This window comes from Lactuca virosa, chromosome 8 (assembly GCF_052849685.1).
Source record: "Lactuca virosa cultivar CGN04683 chromosome 8, Lactuca_virosa_CGN04683_v6, whole genome shotgun sequence".
NCBI classification, from domain to species: Eukaryota; Viridiplantae; Streptophyta; class Magnoliopsida; order Asterales; family Asteraceae; genus Lactuca; species Lactuca virosa.
Window position 1 is genome coordinate 173,855,466 of NC_136433.1, and position 21,693 is coordinate 173,877,158.

Consider the following 21,693-nt stretch of genomic DNA (forward strand, 5'->3'; position numbering starts at 1 on the left):
AGCTTGGTGGGCTAGTATGGGATTGGAGATCACACCCAAACTCCAACGAACAGCTAAGTGAACTTGCAGTCCTATCTTCCATTATTGGCACATTTCAACCATCTACTAGACCAGACCATTGGTCATGTGATTTATCATCAGATGGGGAATTCTATGTGAACTCATTAAGACGAAAGATTGATTGGCCTGTGAACTCGACACCCACAACTAATGTTGAGTGGTTGAATGAAATTCCTATAAAAATGTTATGTTTTGTCTGGCGTGCAAGCTTTGGTAGAATTCCAGCAGCAACTGAACTTTCCAAACGTGGTATGGCATTGGAGTCAAACACATGCAGACTCTGTAGGATAGATGATGAAACGCCAGATCATATTTTAATCAGGTGTCCTTTTGCTTTAATCATATGGGAATGGATTTGGAGATGGTGCAATCTTCCTAATATCCATTTTAATACAGTTCGGGAGATCATAAACTATGCAACCAAGTGGGGGCATTGTCCAAAGAAAAGGAAGATCTTGACGTGTATTTGCTATGGTACACTCTGGTGGATTTGGAAAGCCAGGAACGACAGGTTGTTCAAGAAACTACATATTCCACCAACGATGGTTGTAGACAACATCCAATCATTAGTATATATATGGATTAAGCACATGAGTTCCTTATATGTATGTAATTCAGTGGATTGGTGCATTTACCCTCTGTAATTTGGGGTGCATCATTCTTTGTTCATGTTTCCTGCTTTCTTTCCTTTCTTTTTAAAACTTTCTTGTTCTCCTTTTTTCTTGCCCTTCTAGCTACTTGCTAGTTGTGGCCTTTATATAATATATTTGCCGGTTCCAAAAAAGAATATGGATAGTTTAAATTCAAAATGAAAATTACACATGAACATTTAAAGATTCAGAACAAGTCACACAAAATTTTAGAATTTTAAATAATGTTATTCCAAGATACTGTATAAAGTATGTAATATATATATATATATATATATATATATATATATATATATATATATATATATATATATATATATATATATATATATATATTGATTTCGGCGGGTATCCAACGAGTAGCAGTTCCGTAAAAATAAGAACCGAAATGACTTAAGGTGGTTCCGAGGCGGGTTCAACTCCAAAAGCGGGTATTTAGTTCTGTTGCTCATCTCTATTTGGCACAAACAAATGATAATCATAAATTTCATCCAACTAAAGAAGAGTGGGAAGTTGCCCAAGTTATAAGTGATTACTTAGAACACTTTATATTGTATAAAGCTACAACCGTTTTCTGGTTCTTATCTTACTTCAAATATGTTCTTTTATGATGTTTGTAAAATTGATTTGCAAGTGATGAAGTGGAAACAAGTGAATATCATTTTTTCTTTTTGTGTAAGATAGCCAACCCAATGAAGTTAAAGTTTGACAAATATTGGAATGAAATTCCTATATTGATCCCATAAACGAAATGAGTTTAGTTGAGTACAACTATAATAAAATCCATGGTTCTCTTGCTATTTCATATGTTGAAAATGCTCTTAGTGCTTTGTTGGACTCTTCAATGAATATGATCTTATCTCATTCTAAAGTAGAATTAAAACTAATGTCATATGATGACATTATATATCAGGGACCATAATTAAAACTAAATTCATTTCTAGAGCAACTATCATCAAACAGTTAGACGATGCCGTTGTAATGACTTGTATTTTTGTATTAGAAGTTGTATATGAATGTGAGATGTGTATGGATCCCATATAGCCTCGATGCCGTTGTAATGACTTGTATTTTTGTATTAGAAGTTGTATATGAATGTGAGATGTGTATGGATCTCATATAGCCTCGTTGGAAAGATTAAAAAGCAATAGCTTCAATTATAATGCATGGTAATGAACTTTTAAAATCCATGAATTAATGTCCTACAAAGTCAAATGATGTGCCCTGCAATTTGGAAGCGTCATCAGTGGGAAGGTCCTGTCGTGGGTTTTGGCTAGGGTTCCGTTTGTGGGAAACAAGTATTAGAAGAGGAACATAACGTGAGTTTTGGGTTTTATGTTTTATAAAGAACCTTTTAACCTTAACTAGTCCAATGTGAGTTTTTAAAAAATTCGGGTATACCCGAATTTAAAGTTGCCTATCCGATACCTGACCTAAAATAATATCAGGTTAACTGATTACCCGAATTCTTTACCGGAAACCCGATTAACCAAACCGTTAACCTATCGGTTAGTTTATTTAGGTATCAGTTAGTTAAAGATCAAATTTGTAGCGATATGAAGTTATCTAAATTTCAAACACATTTCCAAGTTTATTAGTGAAATGAAGTTATTAGTGAGATATTTTCTATGATATAACTTGCTACAAGTGGCATATTAAATATGACATTTTAAACTAACAATTAAAAATGGAAAGATCAATGTAATTTATTATGCAAGATACAAACTAAAAAATGGTGAGTTGATGGGCCGATCACCCCGTTTCTTAATAAGGAAATTGAAAAAGCCCCATTTCTCAAAGTGGTCTCCACTCTCCAAATTCCAAATAGTAAAAAGAACAAAAAAGTTGACTTGAAAAATCAACACGTTAAAGTCTACATTAGAAAACCAATAAAAAGAAAAGAATATGTAAATACTAAATAGCCGCCACCACCCGTACCCATATGTTGACTGTCCTTGAAAACTGCAGAATATCTCCGCCGTCGGCCACCGTCGGCGAGAAGTCACAGTCACTACCCCTCACTTTCTTCGACATCATATGGCTGCTCCACTTTCCGATTCACCAGCTTTTCTTTTACGATTTCCCACATTCTAAACCTCATTTCATCCAAACAGTTCTTCCCATTCTCAAACACTCATTATCCATCACTCTTCAACACTTTTTCCCATTCGCAAGCAACTTAATCGTCTTTCCTAATCCAACAAAACCAGAAATTCGTCATGTTGATGGTGATTCCGTCGAGTTTACAGTCGCAGAATCTCATCTCGATTTCAAAGATCTTGTAGGAAACCACCCTCGAGCATGTGACAACTTCTATCCTCTTGTTCCTCCATTAGGTCATGTCACTAAAGCATCCGAATTTCTCTCCATCCCTCTTTTCGCAGTTCAGGTTACGTATTTCAAGAACTTGGGTTTCTCCATTGGGGTCACAAATCACCATGTGCTTTGTGATGCCATCACCAAGTTCGATTTCCTAAAGATGTGGACCTCGATTGCTAAACATGATACATATAATGGATCTTTTCCGTTTTACGATCGATTGCTCAAATACCCAGAATCTTTAGACGAAATCTTCATGAACCAACCTGGTGTTGAAGCTTTGAATGCAGATTATCAAATTCCTGAGCTTGTTGGCCCGAGTTCTAAAGTTCGAGCAACGTTTTTCTTGACGAAAGAGAGAATCAGTTTCATGAAGAAATGGGTATCCGTACAACTTCCAACATCTGGATACATATCGTCGTTTTCAGTAGCATGTGGTTATATATGGAGTTGTATAGCTAAATCTCGTGTTGGGTTTCAAGAAAGAAACGATGAAGATGATCAGTTGGAAAGGTTTGTATGCTTAGCGAACTTCAGGAATCGTATAGATCCACCACTCCCGGAAACCTATTTCGGAAACTGTGTAGGGCCTTGTGTCGCGATTACAAAGAGCATGATGTTATCGGGAAACAAAGGGTTTCTTGTTGCTGTTGAATCCATTGGAGAGGCTATAAGTAAAACGGTGAAGAAGAAAGATGGAGGGGTTAAAGACGCTGAATTATGGTTTGAACTGATGTTTAAGACTCCGGCGAAGATTCCGGCGAAGATTGGAGTGGCTGGAACTCCGAAGTTGAAGATTTACGATGTTGATTTTGGGTGGGGGAAGCCGAGAAAGTATGAGACTGTGTCGATAGATCGGAATGGTTCGATTTCAGTTAATGCGTGCAAAGAATCGCCTGAAGATCTTGAAATTGGGTTGTCACTTCCGGCGAAACAAATGGATGCTTTTGTTGATATCTTTAACAATGATCTACAGAGTTTCTTTTGAATAAAGGGCTGAATCAATTTTCAGGTTCCGTTTTGGACTCGATGTGATCTGAAAAATGTTGTTTTGAATAAGAAATGTGATGAAATAACCATTAAAATCATAGTTGGGCTCTAATGGACTTCGATTTCTTGTATTGGGCTGTGATTTTGTGTATTGGGTTGCCATTTGGTTTATAGGTGAATTTTGGTATGCGTTCCAACTTTGAACACTTATGTTTTATAGTTTTGTACTTTATATCTCTATAAAATATAAAATCACTCCCTTTATTTAATCCAATTACTTTGTTTCTTTTTTGCGTTATATTCATTTTCGTCTCAACTACATGTTACAACCTTTAGAGTTTAGATTACATTTATTATGATTGTATACCCGATTTCAATAGCCCTAAACATGGGTGCTTGTAATTTTGTGGAAAAAAAATTTGTTTCACTAATTTTTTTACTTTTTCATTAAAGTAGAAGTCTATAATGCATATAGTGAAAAGAAGCAAAAATATTAGTGAAACAAAGAAGTTCCAAAAATGACAAACACCCATGTTTAGGGCTATTGAAATCAGGTATACAAGCATAAAAATGTAACGTAATGGTTGTAATAGAGGTGAGCAAACACTGAACCGCAAAACCGAAAAAACCGTAAAAACCAAAACCGAAATAAAAACCAACGGTGCGGTTTTTAGTTTTACAAAAACCGAAAATGTTCGGTGCGGTACGGTTTCTAGTCTTGCAAAAACCGCAAAAAACCGAACCGTACCATATAAAATTTCTGTAAATATAAATATTTATCTTATCAGAACGATATTTACAAGAACAAATAATGTTTATGAAATTTTTTAGGATTTAAATATGAAGAGTACTAGTGATGATAATATCATTTTTATGAATACAATAATTGATATTATCGCATGTACCTGTGAAACAAATATTATATTTAATTTGTATTATATTCAAAAATTACAAATATTATATTTAATTTGTATTATATTCAAAAATTAGAATATCGGTTCCTCTCCAAGATATCAGTTGAGCTTTAATTTTACCAGCCTTATAAGAGCATCATACATCACCTTTGAGTTAAAATCTTCACCATTCTTACCTTTTATATAAGAGAGTTAAGTCTAAGGCAACCTTACACAATTTTTTCGCCACAATAGTTTTTTTTTTCTCTAAAAATAACAAGTTAACTCACATGCAATCAACAATCATAAAGAGAAACTAACATATTATCACAAATGGTATAAGTGAGGTTTCTAAGATAACCTTACACAATTTATCCGAAATGATCGATACAAAAGATGAAACAATACTTGTTAATGTTCATTTGGTTTTTTAACACAAACATACAAGAAGAAAGGAAATTGAATGAGGATGACCAATACTGGTAAGGGATGAATATACAAGTTTGAAGGGACCACAATCTTTGAGACTATCAAGGGACAAAGACACAAAGTCCAAGAGAAGTTGCAAGGGCCAAGGGAAAAATGACAATATTGTGAATTTTTGATAAAAAAAAGTATTTAATTATTGTTATTTCGATAATTGATCCATACTAGGTTTAAGTTTAACTATTCTATATTTTGTCACAATCTATCTTCAAAACGTCATCTCATATAAGTTATATCCGACCAAAAATATCATTTATTAAACATAAAAATATAATTAAAAATAATATTCTACATTCTTACAAAAATAAAAATAAATAAATAACTTAAGACTCTTTTCAATTAGTAACCCAAAACAAATTCGGTGTTTAATCGTTGTACGAACATTGAGTAATCTTAATTACCGTCGTTTCTATTCTAATCTCACAGCGGCACCACCACCCTTCACCTCATTCTCTCCGTTTCAACGCTTTCTCCGATTTATCGTCGCTGTCCCCGTCGAACATCGCTCCGCCGCGATTCATCTTCTCCGTTTCCCGACTCTCCTTCGCCGACGCTACTCTTCTTCATTGCTCTCTGGAATCCGCCGTCGCCGTCGCCGTCTCCGTACATCTTCTAAGGTAACCAATTGGGTATCCGAAAACTAATTGGAATGGGTAAAGAATATAGAGTGGTGTGAATAGTCTTCAAGATCATGAATCTCTTAACTTTACAAATCACAATTACTTTTGCTTGTTGAATTCTGGAAGCAGACAAAACCCGTCTGGCTAAGTCGATCATGGCTTTTTTTTAAACCCTAGTTTTTAGATGTGGTTGCACATTGATTACTTTTTGTCTTTTAATCGCTTATTTTGATTCATTTTTAAATCATTTATTCCACCATTGCTGAAAGAAATGGACCATTTCATTCACATTCAAATTAATTCGACAGTGTTCATCAATGAATTTGATCGCCGTATATTTACCTTCTTAGGTATCCACTATGATGGACGAGAATGAAGCCGATTCTTCAATCTCCATGTGAAGTCAAAAAAACAATCAGAAACCAACAATTGAAGATGCGGAGAGACTCGTGAGCGAGCGCACAAATACACAGAGATAGACGATGATATTACTTCAATCTCAGTCAAGATACCTCCTCCAGATCTTGACAAACCGCGTTCAAAAGTAAGTTCTACCAATTTTCAGCTCCAAATCTATCCTTTTCGCTTCATGATTCTTCTACCTAATACCTCATACCTCATACCAGTATTGATAAAGGAGTCGAGTTGGATTGCCACTGGGTTGAATTTGATGACGTTCGTTACCATATTCAGGTATAGTTGATACGAAACATTTGAATTCTTAATCAATTATTAAAAAACCATTGATTCAAGTAATGGTTACAGGCATCAATAAAGAATCCACATCTTCTACATCTATCAGTATCACTCCCCACTCCACCTCCAGAGACTGAATTCTCAGGTGGCCTTCCATTTGGAGCCATTGAAGCTATAAAAGCAGCATATGGTAGTGTTGTTCATATCCTTGATCCTCCAAGAGATGGCTTCAATCTCACAGTTAAACTCAACTTGTCTAAACTTCCTTCACTTGAAGGTTCGATTCTTTCTCTTCTCTTCTCTTCTCTTCTCTTCTCTGTAACATGACACTGTTACTTCTCATGATACAGAAATGAAACAAAATCTTTTGGTAAAGATTGCATCTGTGAGAGAAGTGGTAATGGGGGCCCCACTAAGAGTAATCTTGAAGCGCCTTGCATCAAGGTCTGTGCCCCCTAATGTTGGTGTCCTTGTCCCCCTTCTCCATCGACCTAATGAATCCTTCTTCATTGTTCCTCAGGTTCATAGCTCCATTTCCCAATATATAAATTTTCTTTAAAACATCAATAACAACTTCATTGCTCCATATTTAACACATTAAGAACTTATTATAAATTACTTTGGCAGATTGAAAAGGTAACTGTGGTGTTCCCAATGAGATTCAATGATTCCATTGATACTGTTCTTGCTGCATCATTCCTACAGGTTTTGTTCAAAAGAAAATACTGTTTTTTTTTTTTTTTTTTTTTTTTTTTAAAGCTTATTGTTGTTAGTAAATAAAAAAATGGAAATGTTTATGAAGGAATTTGTGGAAGCAAGACGTACAGCTGGACTTAATAATGCCCCTGCTTGTCTTTGGTCTTCTTCACCTCCTAATGAACTCAAAGAAGCTCCTCAACATGCTTTATCTGCAAATGCTGGTTTTGTTTCTTTTGGTAAATTTTATGATTTTTGGGTTTATAACTTTATATATATATTTGTTAGATTTATGTATAAATAAATAAACAAACATATTTAATATTTTAACAAATGCAGTTATCTCAACACGACATGTAGAAGGAAAGAAACTGGACAAAACAGTGTGGAGTTTATCAACATTCCATGCATATGTCAACTATCATGTCAAGGTTACATTTCTCCTTCTAAATATATTCACATTTTTTGCTAATATTTTTGTCCTTTATGTTATAATTTATTAATTTATAAACCACTGAGCCTCATATATAACTATAATCAATCAAAGAAAATAGTTTGAAAGATATATAATAACCAATTATAGAATAAACATTTTTGGTATGTTTTTCAATTTGATAAAGGTTGTAACTTTCTATATATAACTAATTGTGGAAAACAACTTAGCCATTTTGTGGGGCCAGATGAAAAATTTTCAATTTTGTATTTAACATTTTTTTTTTCTCATTATTTTATTTTATGTATTTATTTGGTAACAGTGTTCTGAAGGATTTATGCATACTCGGATGAGACGACGAGTCGAATCATTAATCCAAGTAAAGAAATAGCAATTTACTTTTTTTTCAATTACAACATTTTTTCTTATTAAAATTATAAGAAAAAAAGTTTATATGAAAGTATGTTCCTATATCTTGCATTTAACCCTAATTGTACTTTTGCTTAGGCATTGGATCGTGCTAAGTTAGATGAGAATGGCCCAGCATCTCAAAGCAAATCTTTTAAAAGACTGGTTAGTCATTTTTTTTATAAATGTGGTTTGATTTTATAAAAAACTTGATTAATTATATAATTCAATTTTTTTGTAGAGCATTGAAGAATCACGTGGAAATTCGTATTCGTAAAAGTTAAGTCATTGATACTTGTAATGCTGTTTACTGTTACTTTTTTTTTTTTTTTTTTTTTGTGTGTAACATTTTTATAATTACTGATGGATGATATGGCAAAAAGGTTAACAAAACTATTACTTTTACATCATAAAAAAAAAGGTTGTCTAACATCTACAAACAAATATCTGCATATTCTTTATCAACTTTTATTGTGAATATAACTTTTGTTGCTAAACACGCGAATTTCATGCCAAGCTCATCATATATAAAGTGCAGTCAAAATTTTGGAAATAGTCTAATGTCAGCTTTATTTATTTATATTTTAAGTATTACTATTATTATTATTTTTGATTAATATGATAATGAGGATTGTGAAAATTGAACCCTAAAACCATTTTAGAATAGAAATGGTATGTGGGAATTAAGTAAAAGGTTTAAGGTGAGTAACTACCGAGTACATGTCCCGATCATTCTATTTGCTAAATGTTTTGGTATAAAATTATATAATAAATACTTTTGTTTGCTATGTGACAATTATGTTATTTTTATGCATCTCACGTAAATTATTTTGAAAATGCCTCCTCCACTTAGAAATGCAAATGCTGGTTGAAAACTTGTTTAAGCATCCTACTTGTTGCATGACACACTTAGGATGGGTTGAGTTGAGTGCGTCCGAGTGCTTATAGGTATTTAATCCAGTTTTATCTATGTAACTAAGTGTTTGTCTATGTGACTACTGTTTGTTTTTATGACTATTGTTTGTCTGTATGACTACCATTTGTCTTTGTGATTACTGTTTGTCTACGTGACCATTGTTTGTTTTTTTGACTATTATTTGTCTACGTGACTACTATATGTCTTCATGACTATTGTTTGTCTTTGTGAGTATTATTTTTCTACATGACTATTGAAATCCTAAGGAAATGGATTGGTTTTTTGGAGTAGAAAACTTTGGTTGGGGAATTAGAGGCATGTTTATTGCATTAAAATGATTTTGTATTGACTAGTTAAAATGATTTACATATCTTATGGTTGTAAAAGTTTTTAAAATGCTTTTGGGAGTTGTGACATGGGAATTGGATTATTGTAATTATCCAATTCCATTCTAAAATCTAACTCCATGTTTACTCATTATGCTCCCCAAGTCTTATAACGTTACTATTTTGACATAGCTTATGTTGAAGATCTAGTGAAGATGATTAAAGGATTAGTTCTTTGATATACAAAATACTTGTAAAATTAGTTTTCATTGTTTGTAACTATTTATTTAAATAGCAGTGTTGAGTCATTTGTTGCACCCTCATATGAATTGGCTAAATTAAGAATGTTAATAATTTACCATTTGGGACCTAAATTCAACAACTATTCTTTTCAAATATCGAAGGTTTTTCAAAATACAACCATTAAAACCGTCCGCCCATGTAAGGGGCGTTTCACATATCAAATGTTAGTTAAGAAATACTACGAAAATCAAATAGATAAACAAGCAATTGTAAGGGATTCAACCTAAGTCATGATGTCATGTTGCACTCAATATCATTAACTTATTTATTTATGGTTTAAGATTAAGAGGGTGTTTGGATAGGAAAAAAAGAGGGAGCTTATAGCTTATTGTTTATCCCTACCGCTATAAGCTAAGTTTAAGTGTTTGGATAGAAAACACTAAAAATCAGCTTATTGTAGTGGGGATAAGCTAAATAAGCTAATTTTAATATGCATCCCCCATTGTTTATAACTTATTGCTTATTTCTAATCCAAACACTTTGCAAAAATTGCTTTCTCTCACCATTAATAAGCTAATAAGCTATAAGCTAATTTATCCAAGCACCATCTAAGTACATTACCTGGTACCTAGTCTACTTACACATATGAAATGATACCGTCTAAACCATCCTTTATAGGGGGGACTATTTGGAAAAAATATATTTCGCCTAGTTTTTTTATAAAAATATTATCAAACCATAATAAAAATCCAATAAAAATCAAACTTAAAAATATATAAAAATTTATATCAAACTTATATGGCAATAGCCAACAATATGATACACAAAATTATGAATATTTTCTAAACCATGTCCTAGTAAATCAAACTATATCTTTTAAAACTTCTCATCCCATCTCACTTTGCATGATCATACAATCCATACCTCTCACACGAGTCATATGTCAAAATAGTATGTTTGGTTGGGAAGTCTAGTGAGATACACGCAAGTTATCCATCATATTTTAAAATCATACATCATTTCTATGATACCAAAACCCCCTTTCACCTCCAATTGAAAATCATACTTTATGAAATCACACATTTAGGAAATCCATGTATTTTACACGATATAATGATGTAAATTCCCGATTTTCAGAATAAATTTTTTATTTTTAAAATAGAATAAACACATTCATAAGCCGTAATTCAAAATCAGAAAGCCACACGGAATCTCGAATCGTAAACTGCTAATGTGTATGTACAGTCACGCCTTCACATCCCCACGAACTAATAAAGTACCTGCAAATATTTACTCCACAACTATAAGCCAAAACTTAGTGATTTCCACAAGATACCACATACAACAATATACATACAAGCATACATGCAATGAGTCCGTACAAATCTAACAAGTGTCTAGGCTCACAACACTTTAGTTGATCTTGCCATCAACTTAACCCTCGTGAATCTCTAGACTCACAACACTTAATGTTGATCTTGTCATCAACTCAATATCGTAAATGTATAGATCACAACACTTAATGTTGATATTGTCCTCAATTCACCCTATTGCTCTCAACATAAAGTTGGTCCGCCCACAACTTGGCCATATGTACAAAGCTGGATACCTCAGCCCATCACAAATATGTCGACATATACATAATACAGATAAACAGACAACTCATCATCATATGTAATAATCTATACGTCTACCTTCCTAACAACATACTATAGTCTAACCACATCCTAGCACAATAGGGTACATATTGTGACATATAGTATAGTCTGGAAAACTCACCTAAGCTAAACATCAGAAGCTCAACAACAACTTTGGCAACAAAACAGCCAACACCAACTACCTAATGAAAAACCGAGACCAGTCGCTGTAAAATGACATAAAACACAAAGGTAAGGTCCTTAAATACGGGGAAACTCTAATTTTATGAGATTAGGCTGCACAGCCACCGTGTCGCGGTGGCTTTCTCACCATGTTGTCATGACGAGCTTTTGCTGATTCCTTTCTAACTTTAAACGATCATAACTTCCTATTTTTAAATCCGTTTTTGGTGATATTTATATGCACGCGAAGGTATTAAAAAGCCTCATTATTCAATTTTATTACTTTTAAATTAATGAATACCGAACTTAATCAAAGAGTCAAAATATTGCTTTCCCATTTCACCATTTGGCTCTAAAACATAATTCAAGACCTTAAATCACTTAACCAACAATACCAACGTCCAATAAGGTCTAACCTTTATTATCTTGAAGCCTAAGACCTTTACTCGATCAATTTTATAACCCGCTACCCCGAAATTAGAAACATCCCGACTTGGATGTTATAATTCTCCCCCACTAAAACTGGATTTTGACCTTGAAATCTGACTCGATTAGAATTTTGAAAAACAGCTCCAACACAATCTATATGCCTCATCCAAACACTTCATAAAGTCGATGCATGCATAACGAAAATACAGGAGACCACTCAGAACCCAACTGATGCCAACAACCAATCCACTCACTTGAAAACACTCAACTCCAACAAATTCCTCTCTTGCACTAACTGTAGGAGCCAACTCATATCGAAAGCCACTCGAACCAGGAAACTCATAAAACTAGAAACATGAACCAACTCTATCAAAATACTTCACAAAAGTGGAAACCCGTCAGTCTAAACTCTAGAAACCATACATAATGACTGATGATCATCCATTTGTCATATCTACCCCTAAGCCTGATTAGGAACACCACCCAAACCATGCAAAATGAACACCGAAAACATTTCGATCGTGAATTTCAACTAAACCTAAATCTAGAAATTATGCCCAAAAGACCTCAAATACACACTTGACTTTCTGACAAGTCATCACTAAACCACTGCTCCCTTTAGCGTAAGAATGGTTAATCCAAAAATCTCGCGTGACATTTCAACTCCCGTAATAGCTTAGATGTACAACCATCTGTCAAATTATCCAAGAGACCTACAACAAGTTCCATCATTGGTAACTTAACTCACCTGAAACTGTTCTCACAAGGATGAGCAAGGATCCACTAAGAAGAAACTTAACAAGGAACTGCCGATAAACAATCGTGACTTTTCCACAAGTCAAAATCCTACAAATGTCTGACCCAAAACTTTCGGTCACTGAGCCCAATAGCAACACCATATTGCTCTAGCTCCTAACTATGCTAAAAGACTAACGAACCAAGACCCAAAGGTCTCATCCACCTAATTCGTAACCACACTAGTTCACAATACGTCGTGACGCCATCCACTCATTGGAATGATAAGCTCATAGTTCTACACCATTCTTACCATCACCTAACCACGAGAATGAAGACTCCTAAACAACACCTTAGTGGGCCTATAAGCACACAACCATGATCCCACCGACCTGCAGGAACCCAATCAACATCCCTTCCAGCACTTGAAAACCATAATACATGTCATACAACTCACTAACATGCAAAGCCTACCGCAGTCTAGACTGCTACCAACGTAACACCAGATGACAACATGATTGTTCGTAACCAAAAAATATGATAGACGGTTGAACACTTGTTCCAACCGAAAGCAATAAATCAAACAAGAACCATGACAAAATCCGGGATAAGTGTTTGCAGGATATCTTATTTTGTCCACCTAAATTCCTCATAACAAAATTTGATGAACTACCACACTACACACCCTCAAGGAGAACACACAACCAACCCATATCTATTGCATTCCTTCTTCATTACAACCTTACCTAAAGGGTGAAGTGTAACATCTTGATATTGAGGTATTTCTTTTTTAACCCTAAGTATGAGGATTTATTGTATTTTAGCCTTTGGATGAGAATTAATTGTAAAATTGGCCCATAGTGGCATTTTTATAATTTCCTAGAGGAGCACTCGTACACTGGGCGTACACTTCGTATGTTGGGCGTACGTTCCGGATCCTCAAACCCTAATATTTAGGGTTTGGACCCTATTTAAACATCCTTAACTCTCATATCTTCTTCCTTTCATCAGCCTATTGCCCCATCTTGAACACTTTGCAAACCCTAACCTATTTGAGTGCATTTGTGAGCCTTTGAGTGTATTTTGCTGACCTTGAAGGAGGAAGGAAGAAGAGAAGATCATCTTGGAGAAGTGGGTCACTTTGGATCCAAAATCACATCATCATTTGGCATCATTTGGAGGTAAAAAGCTCTGAACTTGCTTAAGTGTTGATTAGATATTGTTTAGCCATGAAATGGTGTTCTTTTGGTCCCACAATCTTGGTATTATGAGTATGGATTACTCTAATCCATATAAGTTGTCCTTTCAGATGTTTTGAAGCATTTAGAAGCAAAAACTGTAATCGTGATTATTAGTTTCCTTCCATGCATGAGTTACAAGGTCTTAATGGGTTAAGTAGTTAGGGTTTTTGTTATTGGGCACTTTCTAGCCATGCAATACCATAAAGTTATAAACTTTATGGTTAAGGACCTTAGTTTGAGGCTAGATCTGAGAATTGGACGAAAGAGCTTAATGAAATAAGCTCTTAATAGAAGGGTTAAAAGGAAAGCAGCGTACGCTGGGCATACAGAATGGTACGCTGAGCGTACCAGGTCAACATCATGTTTTTTTGGTCAAAGAGTGAGTACGCACCACGTACAGGCTGAGTACACCCAGCGTACTCAGCTGTATTGACGAAGTTTGACTTTTTGACTTTTTGACCTTGACCAAGTTTGAGCTAAGACCATTTTGGGTATTTTGAGTGGTATTTGAGATTGGTCATTATTTGATGAATATGTGGCTGGTTGAGTTGATATCCAGAGTTGTGTCCTGATCAGTGATCCTTTCAGACTGAGAGGTGAGTTTTCCTCATTGTACTTATGGGTCGAAGGCATCAATGCCGGCCCACTGAGTTATGTATTTTGGATTAGAGGATGTTGCTATGATGTATTGATCTGTTAGTTTGTTGACTGGTTATATGATTATCTGTTACTGTTATATGTTATCTATTATGTACATTTTGACATAGTATGGTTGGGTTGAGGTGTTACTGCTTCGTGCGGAAGCCAATAAACCTGGGAGCAAGCCAGGTATAAGCTGTGGGCCCAAGGGGAAAGCCATACTTATGATGTGGGCTCGAAAGTAAGGGATACATGAGCTGTGGGACCGAAGGCAAGCCAGACTCATGATGTGAATTCGGGGGTAATCCAGTCTGTTAGCTGTGGATCTAATATGCATGCTGTTATATGTTGTGCGATGGTACTTTGGGGGAACTCACTAATCTTTGGCTTACAGTTTCACTTTATTATTTTAGGTACTTCACATGACCATGGCAAGGCGAAGGCGTAATCACGCACATCCTTCGGATTTATGTTATTTGGATTTTAGGACACTCTGATTATTGAATAACACTTTTGAAACAATGATTTTGTAAACATTTATGGTTATTGGGATGTTTTTGAAAAATTTAAATTTACTCTGATTTTCTGGATGTTACATGAAGTACCAACGCATCTAACGACATGTCGACCCTTAACCAATGTAGAAACATTCCCCTAAATAACCGGAAGAAGACCCCCAAGCCTTAAATAAAATGAACATACCTCTAACAATATGCAACTAGCTCGCTAAAACTCCCACATCTAAAGGAAAATTCCCAAATTCACCCAAATTATTGTTAGAACCCTGATCGAACCAGCGACCCAAAAACGAACCCTGCCAACTAGACATGCCAAAATAGATTCTGCATAGACCCAAGGTCACACCTGAAAATTATACAATGTTTCTGAAACTTTTGGGCTTTCCCTACCCCATGACAACCGCCAAACCTGAGCTTGCTAGAAACAAATATCCCACAACCAATCAACCAAGGGTACACACGCCCAGAAACATAGATATACAACTGATAAACATTTGATGAAGGGTCGACGAACCAGCTGCACCTTCAAATATTACTATTCAAAAACCCTCGAACGATCCCCAGATGCTGATGAGGAACAAAATGACCAATTGATCGAAAATGAGCCGACAATCACTTCCCATATTGAACAAAGATAACCGACCCATACCACGAGCTGACCATGTTCCTTATATCTGATACACAACCTGAGCAGCTAAAATGCTCCTCTATCAAAATCTATGGCGCCTACAAAAGGAATTACTGACCACAACGAGTTCTTTTCCCATCATTTTTTCTACTGTGAGGACACCACATGCGTCCCTAAAGACGAAATCTTGACGGAAACTTGCTCTACGCTCACACTCTGACTAATCCTTGAATTCTCCTTAACCATGAAGGACTCCGACGGATCCTTGAGAAACATAATGAGAAAACTTCCTAACAACAAGTATTTTATCGGACTTGATGTGGTAACAAGAGGGCGAGAGTTTGGAGCTTCTTGTTTAGAGTACTTTAGGAAGGTAGATAAATAATTAGGATTATCCTATTTAGCCTAATGAGTATAGCAAACTCAAATAAATGTTTTAATTGTTTCCAAGAAACAATATAACTTCCTAAAGTATGTTATGTGTTTTCTGTGTGATTTCCTTTTTTTCATAACTTAGTGGAATGCGAGACAATACTTGGGATAAGTATGAGTAGGTGCGAAAAGTAGTAAAGGCCTATACTACTGGAAGCACATGACTCACACTTGGATCAAGGAAAGTCACAAGGTTACTAAATCTCTAAGTAATCGAGCTATTTTGTTCATTTTCATCATTATCTTTGTTTCAATAATGACTATGAAGATAAATATTATTTCGACCTTAGTGGTCATATCGAATAGAGTCCGACTAATCTACGAAGTAAGTTCGACGTAGTGTCTGACCTTAGTTAAAGATCGAAGAAGGAGCGGATCAAAGCAATCGACAAACAGATTGCAAATTGTCATTAGAGCTTAGCAACCAGTAGCTAGAGATTGCTACATGCTAAAATATTATTATATCACATTAGAACATGAAGGAAGACACCTTTCATGTTAGAGTATGACTCAAAGAGGGATGAGTCTAACCGTTGCATCATACAATGAGATGTCATTAGAACATGACCCATCGATATGTTACGATATTCAAAGTAAAGACCATAATTTATTGGAAGAGTAGGTGCAACACCATCAACAATCAAGAAGTCTAAGAGTTAGAAACTCGATATAAAAGACATGAGAGTTACGGTTATCACCTAGGATGGAGAGGTAACATGAGGAGTCATTCTACAAGCCCTGTTTTGTTGATGATTCCGGGACGTAATCATCCTAAGGGGGAGATAATACCCGCAAATTTAGGCTACACATAATAAGTAATAATTATAAATTAAATCTTTGATTAGGATAATCTATAGTCATGCGCGCTGCAGACTATATAATACGAGTTTCGTATTACGGAAAAATTGGAAAAATCAGCCAAATCGTCCATAAGTCGTAAAAATAAGTGAGCCAAAACACACACACACATACACACACACACACACACACACACACATATATATATATATATATATATATATATATATATATATATATATATATATATATATATATATATTATATTTAGAAAGTACACCTCGTCCCGATCCCAAACACATTAATTTCATAGAAATCTGACTCCGTATGAATTCGATATGATTTTTATAAACTATAATAGTCAGTCGCGCACGACGAGTGTGTGACGTTAAAAGGTACGAAGAGAATTGTTGATTTTTGGGTAATGTCACCAAAAGTAAAATCGTAGTACTCTTTAAGATATAAATTTCGGTAAAAGGAACACCAAAATCGGAGTATGTACGAGAGAGTTATGATTTTTGCAAAATCATTAAATCTTATAAAAATAGGGATGAAAAATAAATTTAGAATTAGCTGATGGAGTGTAAAGGAAAGTCATAGTACTCGTCATGAGCTACGCGTGAAGAAAAAGAACGTCAAAAACGGAGTCCGCATGAAGAAGTTATGAAATTTACAAAATTTGCTATTTGCGCCGCGCGCAGTTCGCGCCAGGTGCGTGACACACGCTTCTAGAAGGTGAAAACGCGGACCACGGAGAGGCCGACACGTGACACAAAGTGGCTGGGGGAGACGTAGCCTTATAATTCACGACGTGCACCCCAAAATGGCTATAAATAGGAGGCCAAGCCTCATTCCCTTCCCACACCTCCCAAGATCTTCTCTCTCGAGTAGCTTTCGATTTTAGCATGTTTTCCCTTAGTTTTAGCCTTTGGCGAAGCCCTTCGATCCCTGAAATAGTAGTAGCTAGCGAGTAGAAGCTCTGCCAGTGCAATTTCCTAACTTTTTTCAGGAAAATCTCTGTAAGTTAAGCTACACTCTATCTCTTTCAGTGTAACTTATATTTATAGTCATAAGTCGTAATTATGAACCTTTAAATAAGATTTATCAGTAATTCCATGTCGTTATACTAATTGATCTACTTATGGGGATGATGTCTAGGCTGGATTTAGTGAGGTGTTTAAAGTGAGATTTCCAAACAGTTTACTCTGTATATCAAACATACCCTACCTCCGATATGATCCTACCTGGTTGTCCCTTATCAGCTATAGATCAATAGACATTGGGATTGTTGAGGAATCTAGACTATTAATTTGTCATAAGAGGTAATAATCTAAGATTTAGAGATATTTAAACCTAGGTCATATCAAAGGAAAAGCCAAGTGCTAAAGCGAAGCGCTGTCTAACTTTCTAGTCATCCAGTTTAACAAGTGAGTGCATAGTTACCTTCAACTTACACATAGATATCAAGTATTTAATTTGCCTAAATGCTTTATGTGCTTATTATCTGAGTTTCTGATATATTTGTTACATGAGATAATGATTTTTCTAAATATCATATATGTACTTTACTGTACTCATAATGTATTGGGTAGGACGGGTAGAAAGAGTTAAAAAAAAATGAGATAACAGTTAGGAACCATAAGAGTAGAATTCTGATTCGACTACAAATAGGTGTGGAAGGCAGTATGACCATGTATTACTGAAAGCATAGGGTCCATGAATCAGATGGAATCTTGAGGCTACTACGGAACTAATAGGTGAAGGCATAGTGTGTTTAAGCGCCATGTCTTGATGTTTGACCCTTTTATTGTGTGTTTTCAGTATGGTGGTTATCAGAGGTTTATGATTAGGCGTTGGCAACCTAGAGAGGACGGGTCCGAGTAATGATGAGATTGAGATCATTACTGCCAAGGTGGCCGTAGCAATCAGGGAGGCAATTCCGGAGATGCTTGGGTCTGTCAAGACCATGTTGATTGAGGAGTTCGATAGACTGCTTGGGTCTGTCAAGACCATGTTGATTGAGGAGTTCGATAGACACTATGTCGTTGTCGCGGAGGTTGCCGCTGCCGCAGCCACAACAACCATTGCCGCTGCAGGACTTTAGAGAGGTGGAAAGATGTAGTACCGAGAGTTCAGTAGTACAAAGCCTCCGTGGGGTTCATAGGGGACAAGGACCCGATTACCGATTTGAGATGGATATCTGATGTGGAAGGATGATTTTGTTGGATTAGGGGTCTAAGCCCATAACAATAATTGGTATCTACTTGACCCGATAGTAGCATGGTCCTTTTAGGTTGCCTTCACCATAACAATTTGATAGGATGGATTTTTGAGAAAGAGGTTATTTGTGATTTATTAATATATTATAAGTATAATATATTAATTGAGAAATCATATTATTTAATTGGTATTGATCAAGAATTAATTTGGAATTGATTTAGTGATCAAAAAGAGACTGATTAAATTTACGGGGACTGATTAGGTAAATCAGTGATACTTATAGTTTGGGCTAATGATCCATGTTGATTAAGCATGGACTAAACCTATATGAGAGAGTCCATTAGGGTTTAGTCCAAAGGGCCATCAAATATGAAGAGTCATGGTAAATTAGGGTTTACATGTATGAAACCCTAGGAATGCCACACTATTAAAGTAACCCGCAAGCACCCTAAAATCCGCCAAGCAATTCCAAGGTGAAACCCTAGCCGATTTTTGGTGATTCCTAACCTCTCTCATAAGCCTCCTTTTGCTTTTGGTGTTTGTGACACATTTGAGGCATCACATTTGAGGTGCTAAGCTCTTGAAAGGCAAGGAACTACAAGCTACAAAAAGAGGTATTCATCTAACTAGTTTGTATGTTGTATATCTCTAATTGAATGCTAGCTAGGGTATATGCTTTGGATAAAATGAAATTGCATGTATAAATTAAGAAAAATTAGATCCAAAGCATCTAGGGTTGTATGTGCACCATAGGGTTGTTATAGTGCTCAAAACTAGGGGTGTGCAAAAAACCGCACAAACCGCATAAACCGCCCACACCGCACCAAACCGCACCGCTTAATATGGTTTAGAATTTCGCGGTGCGGTTTGCGGTTCGTAATTTTGTCAAACCGCACTATGCGGTGCGGTTTGTGGTTTATAGTGATCAAACCGCGGTTCAAACCGCACCACATCGTATTAATAAAAATAATGTGTGTATATATATATATATATATATATATATATATATATATATATATATATATATATATCAATGTTTCCAATTACCAAATACTTCATTTTGTCGAATAACTTACTCAATATGATGATGATTGAATATGGTAATTATAGACTTAAAAAGACTATGATATCAAATTTCATAAGTCGAAACAAGTTAGCAAAATATTCTGTGGTTTTTTGTTCGCAATATCTATATCTTTTAAAGGGTATGCAATATAATTAATAAATTTTGAAAGTGTTTAAATGGAATGATTAACAACAAAAGTTATAAATACAAACAACTTATCAAACCGCATAAACCGCACACAAACCACACAAACCGCCCGCACGAAACCGCACCGCACAATGCAGTTTAGAGCTTTTGCGGTGCAGTTTGCGGTTTCCAAAAAACTCAAATCGCATGTGCGTTGCGGTTTGCGGTTTCAACTCTAAACCGCACTAAACCGCACCGCGAACACCCCTACTCAAAACCCTTCAGTGGTATCACAGCCTAGGGTGTTTTCTGTTATATTGATGCATTGGTTAAATTTTCAAAGCTGAAAAAGTCTCATTTCTGGCCCCTGACTGATGGACTCGACGAGTCTAATTATCTGACTCTACGAGTTCACTCACATATTGTTTTGACTGTTAAAATTCGATTTTTATTACCACAAACTGTTTTGACTGTTAAAATCCAAATTTTATTATAAGGTAATGATTATCCTCATGCAATTGAAGGATGATTATCAAATTTTAAGATAATTACTTGATTTTCAGAAAAACTAATTATTTGTAGAATTGACTTGAATCATCTTTGCTATATGAAATTAGGTTAGGTCAATTTTGTGATATAGTTAATTATGTGATTAATTTAATAGTTCTTAAATTGATCTAAGAGGTTTTGAAAAGATTCAAAACTTGCCCTCAAGTTTTAGAATTTGAAAGGTTGATTAAAAGGTTTGAATAATGAAATATTTAAATTCTAAAGCCCTAGTATCTTAAATGTTTAAAATACATCCTTTTGGTTTCATAATTTAAATTTAGAATTAAAGGTTTTAATTTTGGAAATTTAAATGGTCACAACTAAAAGGAACAATTATGGCTTTGTTGATAATTAATTAAAAGGTTAATTAAAAGAGTATTAATAAATCCATAATAGAAAGGTTTAAAGTTTTAAATGAATTAAAAGTCTAATTATTTAAAAGATTAAACCTCAGAGAATTTTAAATGTTTAAAATACACCCTTATACTATATAAAATTAAAAGTCTAATATATATTGTATATGTATAAGTTAAAGGTCAGTCTTACCGTTAGTAGTGGTTAACCAGCACATTGATTAGGTCAATCTTACCGTTAGTAGTGGCTAACCCATGAAATTGCACATTGCACATTGCACCTTACCGTTCATGTTAAGTTTGTTGATTTTAAGGAGAATCAAGGCTAGGATCAAAGGTTAGTATGTCCAACTAGCTGATAGGGGCTAAACTCTCACTTTGGAGGGCCTTTAAGGTGTGTACG

The 21,693-nt window shown here is 35.1% G+C and overlaps 1 protein-coding gene and 1 pseudogene across 1 annotated transcript; both read left to right on the forward strand.

Annotated features, from left to right (window-relative positions):
- The first annotated feature begins 2,592 nt into the window (after window positions 1-2,592).
- LOC145132219 (malonyl-coenzyme A:anthocyanin 3-O-glucoside-6''-O-malonyltransferase pseudogene) lies at window positions 2,593-4,293 on the forward strand (annotated as a pseudogene).
- Window positions 4,294-5,752: 1,459 nt separating this feature from the next.
- On the forward strand, window positions 5,753-8,656 carry DIS2 (Arp2/3 complex, 34 kD subunit p34-Arc). The gene is made up of 11 exons (XM_079063206.1): window positions 5,753-6,015; window positions 6,369-6,562; window positions 6,645-6,711; window positions 6,784-6,991; window positions 7,065-7,234; window positions 7,342-7,419; window positions 7,517-7,649; window positions 7,750-7,841; window positions 8,166-8,222; window positions 8,351-8,416; window positions 8,493-8,656. The coding sequence occupies exons 2-11, from the start codon at window positions 6,501-6,503 to the stop codon at window positions 8,526-8,528; spliced, it is 969 nt and encodes a 322-aa protein (XP_078919332.1). The 5' UTR covers window positions 5,753-6,015; window positions 6,369-6,500; the 3' UTR covers window positions 8,529-8,656.
- The last annotated feature ends 13,037 nt before the right edge of the window (window positions 8,657-21,693 follow it).